General features: G+C 52.1%; 1 protein-coding gene across 1 annotated transcript; it reads right to left on the bottom strand.

Moving 5' to 3' along the window:
* Positions 1 to 632: 632 nt before the first annotated feature.
* TNMD (tenomodulin) lies at positions 633 to 9,247 on the bottom strand. Its single transcript, XM_027645479.1, has 7 exons — positions 9,200 to 9,247; positions 8,942 to 9,076; positions 5,598 to 5,738; positions 4,707 to 4,808; positions 2,713 to 2,866; positions 1,365 to 1,534; positions 633 to 1,066 (listed from the first exon to the last, which is right to left on the bottom strand). The coding sequence occupies exons 1-7, from the start codon at positions 9,245 to 9,247 to the stop codon at positions 857 to 859; spliced, it is 960 nt and encodes a 319-aa protein (XP_027501280.1). The 3' UTR covers positions 633 to 856.
* Between the last annotated feature and the right edge of the window lie 549 nt (positions 9,248 to 9,796).

Genomic DNA, 9,796 nt, shown 5'->3' with positions numbered 1-9,796 from the left:
GCTCCTTGGCAGCAGCTGGCTCTCTGGGATGAGAGCTTGAACCTGGGGCTGGTGTGAGCTCCCAGGCTGTGGGCAGAGGAAGGCTGCACAGGGGCACACAGGGATTTTGATGTTAGTCCTCAGCACTGCTGCAGGCAGTGTCCCGCTCAGGGCAGTTGCAGTGTCAAGGACTTACATTTTCCCCTCGAGCATCAAGTTTTGGTAGCAGAGCTGGGGACAGCTAGTCACCCTTGGGTGCTCCACACCCTCTGCTCCCTTTCACTTTTGATGCTTGGCTCCTCGGGGAGCTCCTTGTGCCGGCTTCTTCCTCTGCCTGTGCTGAGACAACTCCAGAGGGGACTGGTGGCACCCCTGAGCTGTCAGTAACAACTACTGAACACATCAGAGCATGCTGGAACAGGGGGTCAGGACATGCTGAACAACCACCAGCACCATCAGAGAGCAAATTAGGGACCTCTGCACGTTCCCAGTGAGGTGAGCACCGACATACCCAGTACCTGAGTTATGGATGCTCATGACGAGGCAGCCAAGCAATTAGATCACTTCTCAGACCCATTAAGCATCAGACTGAGACTAAAAGACTTTCCATTTTCTTTGCAATCACTCATACAAGACATTTATTGTTTGCCTCTTGCTGCTCAGCATGGTGGCAACGCACTCGAGCGCAGCCTCACCCAGCCCCGCCGGAGCAGTGTAGGATGCCGGGGGATACACACGGTGAGGGTGCCAGAGTCGGCAGGTTTGCACCTCACTGGACAACAAACAGGTTGTGACCTGTGTGTTGGCTGTGTCAGGATGCACCTGGCTGGGTGGTGGCGTGGCGGGCAGGTGTGGGGCAGCACCTGAGCAGTGGGTGCTACACCCTGCCCAGCATCCGCGCAATCCACCAGTTGCAGGGCATGATGATCCGGCAGATGACCCTCCCGCCCTGGTAGCAGTAGGGGTAGGGGTAGTAGCCCAGGAGGGGCTCGCAGACCCGCCGGCAGTAGCGGTTGGCACGGCGGCACTGGGCACAGCAGTAGCCTCGCTCGTCCCACAGGGGATGGAACTCCAGCCCATTCTCTGACTGCGGGGAAGAGGCAGAGTCAGTGCAGTGAGGGCAGTGTGCGGCTGAGGCTTCCCGGGGGCATGGACAGGACATCCTGGGAAGGCAGCCAGGGCACCCCAGAGGCATGGGCAGAGCACCCCAGGAACATGGACAAGGCACTCTAGAGGCATGGACAGCGCATTCCAGCAGCAGGGACAGGACATCCCAAGGAGCATAGCTAGGACACTGTGGGAGTATGGCCAAGATACCCCAGGGTTGTGGCCAGGGCACCCCAGATCATGGGCAGGGTACCCCAGGGTGGGATTCTCTCACTCACATAGTCATTGACGGGCAGGTCCTCCTCAGTGAGCTGTCGTGCCCGGCGCTTGGGCCCCAGCTGTGCATCCTTCTCCACCTCATGTTCGCTCTCCCCATCCAACCAGCTCTGGTTGTCTATGAGCAGTTCAGGGTCTTCTTCTGCCCCTTCGAGGTTGGCCAGCTCAGGAGCTACAGGAAGAGCCCAAATGTTGCTGTCAACAACTACAGAGCAGGGTGACAAAAGCTACAGCAAGAACTAATGTGTCTACCAGAATTTGGTGCCAAGGTACAGAAAACACCCATCAGGAAATCAGTACTCCATTTCCTCCTGCTCTCACCCAGCCTGGGAGAAGGGCTGTAGGAGGAAATGGCCCATTCCAACCCCATGCCCATGGGTGATGGGTGTCTGTGGGTGCCGTTGGCACCTCCTGCATGAGGCTGTGGGTGTGTAGCACATCCTCATGGTGGGATCTGCTGCTGTGAGGTGGATTTGTAGATACAGCACTCATAGCTTGGGTAAGACCCACAGCAGCATTAATTTCCTTTGCTGGGGGAGATGCCAGGAAGCCTCAGGACGCTGCTGTCCTGACAAAGGCATTGGATGCACCTTGGTGACCCAGTTGGACCCACTGACCTGGGACACAAGTGCTGCTGCAGATGGGGTCTAACAGCAGGGATGAGGGAGCAGAAAGGGGACAAGTCAAGGATACCAGCCTCCCTCTGCACCAAGGATCTCTGATGCCCACCTGCCCTCAGGACCACTAGTGGCCGGCACCTGTCGGGGACATGATGTGGCTCTGTGGCTGCAGAGCAGAGGGAGTTTTCTCAGTAGGGAGTTTTAAACTAGCTCATTCGGCTGGAAGTGGGTTAGAGAGAGTGGGTAATTACACCGGCAGATCTCAGAGGCCACAACCTCTGTGAGGGCTGTGTAGTGAGCAGCTGGAGGTGGCAACCCCGCCGTGTGATTTAGATGCAGATGTCTGTTCACACTCTGATGTTCATGCAGTGTCGAGAATTTAGGCGTCCCAGTTTCCAGCAGTGCTGGTTTCTTTGCAGGTACAAAGGATTGGGGTTTTTTTCCCTTGTTATAAGGAGGGTGGCCACTCTGCAAAGTGCAGGTCAGTGGGGAGCTGGCAGAGACAAGCGCTTTGCAGAGAGAAACTTCAGCCCCTGCTATTACACTGGCCGAGATCTCCTGTGGTCATGGGTAACACTGTGTTTGTGTCTGAGATGTACAGCAAGGCTGTGAAAATGGGTTCCCACCATGCCACAGTGGGGGACATGGCAGGGGGGCCACGAGTGTGTGACAGAGCTGCTCCTGGTGAGAGGGTTCAAGAGTACCTTGGGGAGGAGATGGCTCCTTGTACCTGCTATTGGTGTGGGGTGGATCCAGAAGATGGTCACATTTCTGCAGATGTCAAAAATTTTGGAGCTCTTCAGGAATTCCTTGTTCTGAATGGGCTTTTTCCCAGGCACCCAGACTACAGACTGCTCAAAGTAGGTGGTGGTGATTTCTTCTCCCTGGAAAAAGAGCAAGATTTGGCCCTGGTATGGTCATCCACATGGGAGACACCCTCTCCCCACACACTGGCTGCTTCTATTTCCCTTGGCTTACCCAGAGGCACCTCTCCCCTCCCAGAATGCATCTGGACTTTATCTGCCTTGGCTCATGGTGCTCTCTGGGTGCACACAAAGTACCCAACTGGTCCTCACATGGGGAGAAAGAAAGCCTTGTCTTTCCTGTCCACCTTCAGTCAAAACCACTATGCTCTCTCCTCTCCTAGTTGATCATCCAAAGGCCTTCTCCTGTGCAGTCCCCACTATCTAGAAGAGCCTTCTGAAGCACCCCAACTCATTCAAACACAAGATTAAAACACCTCCTCTCTGCTTTGCTCTTAGTACTTAATCCCTCTCTCCTTCTGCTACTGATTTTGTGATCGAACACTTTAATTTATTCCTCACAGAAATTCTTTGCATGGCTGTATTCTGTAATTTATACCACATGTCTCTGTCGTTGCATTAGTCCATGGTGTGTTTTGGCAGGCACTTAGGGAGGGAGATATATAAAGATTATTGGATGGATCTGCACTGAGCTCTCTGCCAAGGCAACGTTGTCTATGTTGTTGTTGGTAGCCCATAGAACAAGCTGGCAAAAGGCATTTTTCTCTCAGAAGGCGTCTGGAGCTGTATATCTCTCTCACAGAGTTTTTTTCTTATGACTTTGGGAAGACACAGGAAGGAGCCAACACAACCTGACCCAGTCTGGGTCGTTTTTGGATTCTCTGGTAGAAGCTGCGGGGTTGGGGCGGTGCTGCTTGCACCTGGCAGCGTGCAGGCTCTGAGAAGAGATGGCTAGAGCTTAAATATACATTTATCTCACTGGGTTTTACATTTCAGCTCTCTACCCGGGGCGATGCTCTGCTAAAGCCTGGGAAGTCATATCCCTTTTATGATGGTAGCTGAAAAGATCTATTAGCTTCTTAGGGCATAATCAAAGAATCGGTGTCTGGGAATTTGGGTCATGATTCAGGGAAATGTTTCTGCCCACGCTTCGTTTCAAACACATGTCCTGCTGGTGTTTTATCTGTGGCAGCATCCTTGGGGGGAATTCAATCTGCTAACACCCGCCGTCTCTCATATGGGGAGGCAGGAAGGCTGTGCCACCACAGGGGCCTTGGGGATGGGGACAGGGCCAGGGGACAACTGCCATCAAAGGACTGAGCAATCACTCCGGGGTCAGAGAGGGGTTAAAATAGGGAGTCCAACACCTTTTTCCATGCAGCGTGCAAAATGTGAGGCTCCTTGTGGCAGGATGCAGTGGGCAAAAGATAAATTGATGCAGGACGCAACCAGGCACATCAATGGGAAGAAAGTACATGCAGGGAAGTGGCCCCAGCCTGATGCTTCCCACCACTCAGGTCTGTACACCAAGAGTTTTCTCAAATTGCATTTCTTAGAAGTGGCGGCTCTTTTAAATCCCTTACTTCTGCCTCATTCTGCTTGAGAACATGAGGCTCAAACCTGTGAGAAAACAATTTGATTGACTTTTTGGTGCCTGCTAATCCTGAGCTGCCTTGCGACCTTTTGACTACAACAGGATTATTGTTCTTGATCTCCAGTATTGTGCTGAGAGGTTTTTGTCTGTCGCTGTCTAATCCCGTCTCTTTTCACTTGTTTTTATAAGCAATCCTCTGAAATAAGAGCATTTTATGAAGCGATCACAGCTCATTATTTCTTTATTGCAGCCTCTCTGGGAAGGCTGGCGCAGACGGGAGGGTGGCAGGAATGGCAGCCACTCTCCTATGCCAGGGAGAGGAGTGAGTTTCACTGGGGACAGAGGTGCCCTGTTTTATTCACCTACCTCAAGCTCAGGGATCTTGGCCTCTGTCGTCTCAGGTAGGACTTTAGTCTGAGTTTTGATGAAACACTTTTGAAGTCCCACAAAGAAGATGCCGGTTATTCCCTGCAGGATCAAAGCAAACACTCAAAAAGCAGTCAGGGCAAAGAAGAGGACGAATAACCCATTGTACAGAAGGTACAGCTGGAGGAGGACTTAGTCATATTTTTGATGTTGATGTTTTTGTGCCACCTCTGTTCCACAGTGGTGCTAAGATGCACTAACAGGTTCTCCTAAGCGATATTGCATTTTATGGTTTGGGAGAACTGGGATTTTTGTAAATATTTTAAAGTAGGTAGTCATAAAATTTTACTCCGCTCCCCTTCTCCTTATAACTATCATGAGCTCTCATTATCATAAATAAAAATATGCAGAATAGCATCTGACCGTTATGGTTATATGAACATTCATCCCCCAGTTCCTGCTAGGCTATTAGCTCAAAATTTTGCCATATGTCACTGCACAGGGTATTTCCCTACAAATTTTAATTAGGTTTCAGAGAGAGCCTACAACAATGTCATGAGGTTTTAATGCTCTCCAGACAGATGAATGTACTGGGCTTGGATAGACTGATGATGATTGTGTTCCTTTGCAAGGGTAAATCCAATAACCAGATCTTGCTTGAAGATGTATTTTGTTGGAACTGAACCATGCTACTATAAATACCAGTGGAAGCTTATTTAGGTACACATCTCCTTTCCTTTGAGAGTATCCCCAGAGAGTCTGAGCATTTCTCTCCCTGACGCAGGAGCAAATAGTCCTGGGACTTGCTTCAGTGATTCCACAGCACAATAAGGGGTCCCATCAGTCCTGCTGCAAGACTGGGGAGTCTCAGGGACAAACTGCTGCACTCACATTTTTGAAGTCATGGATCTCCAGGATTTCCTCGCTGCCATTCCCGCTGGTGAAGGTCTCTGTCCTGGCAAGGGGGTCAATCTCCATCACAATCTTCTTCTTCTCACCATTGCTGAAGAATGTGTGTTCCATATCATAGACCTGTAAGGGCCAAAGTCACACAGGGGTCAGCTCAGCACCCATCCCAGTTTCACATGCTGCCCAGTGGGTGAACAGGTTGGTGCTGGGTATCCTGCCATGGCTGCTTCCTCACACGGCGGCTCTGAGCCAAAGTAACATTCTGGATAGCATAAGGAGAGGCAGCTCCCTGGTGCGAGGGCTCAGCAGAAGGTCAACATGCAGCCAGAATGAGGGGTAACTTGTCTGTCAAGCCTGGGATGTGTCAAACCTAGGAAAAGATGCTCATCCCACACTTGCACCAGGAGCTTTGCCACAGCTCAGCTCTTGCTAGTGCTTTCTGTGGCATGAGCCTGGTTACATCCCAGGCGGGACTGAAGTCCTGAACCCAAGGGGACCTCGTTTTCCCTCCTCCCTGCTTTGCTTGCTGCATCACTGTCTCCCTGTCTCTCGCTCCATCACTGCATCCCTGTCTTGCTTACTCCATCACTGTGTCCTCAGCTCACTCGCTCCATCTCTGCGCCTTCTGTTTTTCCTGGAAAGGCAGAGGTAAGAGCCTCTCTCTGCCTGGAGGAGATCAAGGATCGCCTGCGGATCAAAGACCTCCTTGAGGGCTGCTGACGAGCTTCGGGGCGTAGCAGCCGGCTTCCCGGCGGCATTCCTCCCCACGGGGAGCCGGGGTGAGCAGCGCCGGAGGGAGCAGCCCTCCCCTCCTCGCAGGTGCTCGCCGCACTCAGCCAGCCCGGCAGCCCTCCAGTCTCTGCGGATGCCTGACCCTTAAAGGATGAGTAGTGGCAGATGCTATTTGAAGCACAAAAATTATCCTGCTGGCGCAGCGTGAGCTGGCGAGCCTCAGGGAGTCTTGTTTTCCCGGTGCTGTGTGGAAGCAAAGGGCTTGTGCAAAACCCCTCAAGTCCCCTGGGCAGGGAAGAGGGATGGAGGCACGGTGATGGGAAAGCCCTGTTAATCCCCTGGCATGGCCACGGAGCCAGGGAAGGAGCAACCTGGCCCCACTGGTGTGGGGTAGGGGCTCTGCCTTCAGTGCCAACCCAAACCCCCTTTCACAGTCTCCTGATTCCTGCACATACCTTCCCATTTGGGGGGTTCAAAGTCTCTTAGCAATGTTTCCAGCATCAGCATAACCCATCTTGCATCCACCTGGGCACAGAACCAGCTGTGGGAACCGCTTGGTACCTTCACCCCTGCTTAAAGGTTAGAGGAGTGATATGCACCTTGGCAGTGATGAGCATCTCCTGTTGGTCTGCAAGAAGCTTTTACAAAGATATATAGCTCTCAATGGATTTTATGATATGGTAAAAACAGTCTGAAGCCTAAAATGGCTGTAAGGCTGCTAGTTTTGACTGACAAAATGTGCATGGTGCCATGAATCATTTCTAGGAGGGCAGGATCCCAGGTGGTACCGTACCTTCAAGTGCCTCTCCATTTACAGAGAATTACTTTGGCCAGTGCAGCGTCCACTTGGGCTTTGCCAGCTCTGTGCTATTCAGGGAGCTGTGAGATGTTTTCTAGGGCAAAAAATGACACTTTCTGGTGAATCATTGAAATATGCCCCCCTGCGAGGCTGCGATGAAAACCCCTTGTTAGCTGCATCATCTGCTGTGCCTGCTGGCACAGGTGCTGCCTTGCAAGGGGGCACAGCCACGTCCAAGACAACCCGACAGAGGGACAACTTTTCTTTCAAGTTTTTTTTCCCACACTCTGGTTAAATTACGGGAGCTTGAAGGGTTTCTTGTTCTTTGAAGAGTTTAATTCCCCTTGGTTTATATTTTTGAGTGTTAGGAAGTTCCAGCCTCCCCCATCCTGCTTTTCCCCAAGTGCTCCTGGGTCAGCTGGAGAAGACATTGCCCTGCAGCCATAGGGACACAGCAGTGCTGGACACTGGGAGTGTCAGTATGCAGCTCCACTGCAGGAGCATCTCTGCTTTCCTGTGACCTCACACTCCACTTGTCTGCCCATCAGGTGTTGGGGAGGGCTGGATGGACTCCATCCTTCACCAGTGCCCGCCAATGAGGATGCCAAGGACTGGTGTTCTGGATATGCTTTCTGAGACTGGTAATGTCTCTGTGCTGCCAAGGGAAATCCTCCCCTCCAGGGGTTAACAATCTCTTCCCCTCATGGCTGGCATGACCCCTGTTTTTCTAGGAACAGTGAAGACTTTATAACCATCTTGGCAGGATCCTGGAGGCACATCTGGCTTTTATTGCTTTTTCTTTTATTTTGGGGGGTATTTATTTCTATTTGCTGATAAGAAGACAAAGTTTCCAGCAAGCAGGGTGCTTCCTCTGCCTGGCAGGAGGGCAGCCTGGCCGGGCTGGAGCAGCTCTGGCGTGGGGCAGGGAGGAGAGAGGAGTTGCCAGCATGGGAAACAGGCTGCCTTGGCTGCACATGGGAATTTTGTAGACGTTCTTGAGAGTTGTCAAAACCTGCTGGTGCCAGGGTGCAAAGTGGGGCCTCCTGGATGAGCATGGAAATTCAAAGGAAAGGAGAATGAGGGGTACTGGGCAGGCTGTTAGCTTCAAGGTTAAGGGATTTACTTGGGGTACGAGATAAAAAAAGAGTTTTGGCAGAATTGTCAGGATGTTGGGTGGCAGCAGGCAGAGATGGACGGGAGATGCACAGTCCTGCTGCCACCCCGACATGTTCGGCACTACAGCAGTGTCCGTCTGGAGCTGGGAATAAACGAGCCCAATCCAGTTAGCAGGAGCTCCTCCAGAAGCTAATCTGTCTCACCATCCCCTCACATTGCAGACACATTAAAGTAAGAAATATAATCCATGACAATCAATCACCACTGCGTCCTGGCTTTCTCTCCTCTCTATGCAGTGGCATAATGACTTTTCCACCGTTTTCTGGCAAGATAATTGAAATGAAATGGAAAATATTTTCTTACTTGTCATAAAATTTGCTGCCGGTGAAATAAGAGTAACTTTAACTCTTTGTGGCGTAGCTCCCACCCCCTGTAATTGTCAACTGGGGAAAGAATGTGGTGGCAGGGAAAAAACTCAGCCTGTATTAAGTAAAAGCTAGTTATGAATAACACAGAGATTTTAAAAAGTGCCATGAATACTTGTCGTCTGAGAAAATGCACTTTGTGAAGTTGCTTGGGTTTTGGGGAGTAGTTAAAAGTTTCAGGGGTTAAGGGGAGGAGGACAACTCTGTCCGGGGAAACAAGGCTTTGAAATGCTGTATCAAGAGTTTTTACTTACTTTTCTGGGTGTTGGGTTCCAGAGGTATTTGACACCAAAAAATATCAGAATAAGAGAAAGGAGCAGCACGCTGAGGAGCAGTCCACAGAGCTGGTACCTGGGGCAGCTCTTCTTCCGTGGCTTGGCTGCTTCTGCCTAGTTAATGACAAAACAGTGATAGCCAGGGTGTGCCGAGGATTCGAGGAGGGAGGACACGCACGTATCAGACATTTGTGGTGCTGCAGAGATGGAGGGGGGCAAGGCAAGCCATGAACTTACGTCCAGAAAGCGGCAGTGCTCCGGGCTCTCCCGAGCCGTCCCTCCCATGGTCTCCTCCGTGTGCGACGACGCCAGCCTGCTCCGAGGTGGAGTTAGGCTCTGTCTGCACACGCGGTGGGAAGGCTGGGTCACGGCCGCCCCCACGGAGGTGCAGCCAGCTTTCCCCACAGCCTGCGGGGCCCCAGGCGCTCCCATAGCGCTCCTGTCTGCAGGGCACAAGCCATTCCCACGCTGCTGGAGACGAGCCCACATGAAGCCTCACAGCGTGGTTGGTGTCTGTCAAATACGTCCAGGGTCACATTTTTGGTTTAATCTCTGCTTCCTGCCTGCCCTGTTGCCCATGCACCAACGGCTGGAGGTGCCCAGGCTGTGCAAATGCCGCCAGTCCCCCCGGAGCTTGGGGACGTGGGGAACTGCTGCAGTCGGAGCTGCTTACCTCTGTTTGTGCCTGTGAGTGGGGCTCTGCAGTGGGTGCAGCCCAGGAGCTGCCAGTGGGGTCACTGCGTGGCAGGGGGACACGGGCATGGTGGGGGGAGATGGGAATGGCGGGGGACCAAGTGTATGTGGGCACAAGTATGAGCACGTGTGTGCAGGCAC

Source organism: Corapipo altera, unplaced genomic scaffold, assembly GCF_003945725.1.
Source record: "Corapipo altera isolate COAL_440 unplaced genomic scaffold, ASM394572v1 65, whole genome shotgun sequence".
NCBI classification, from domain to species: Eukaryota; Metazoa; Chordata; class Aves; order Passeriformes; family Pipridae; genus Corapipo; species Corapipo altera.
The sequence above is the reverse complement of the archived record's forward strand: the minus strand, read 5'-3'. Positions and strand labels throughout refer to the sequence as shown.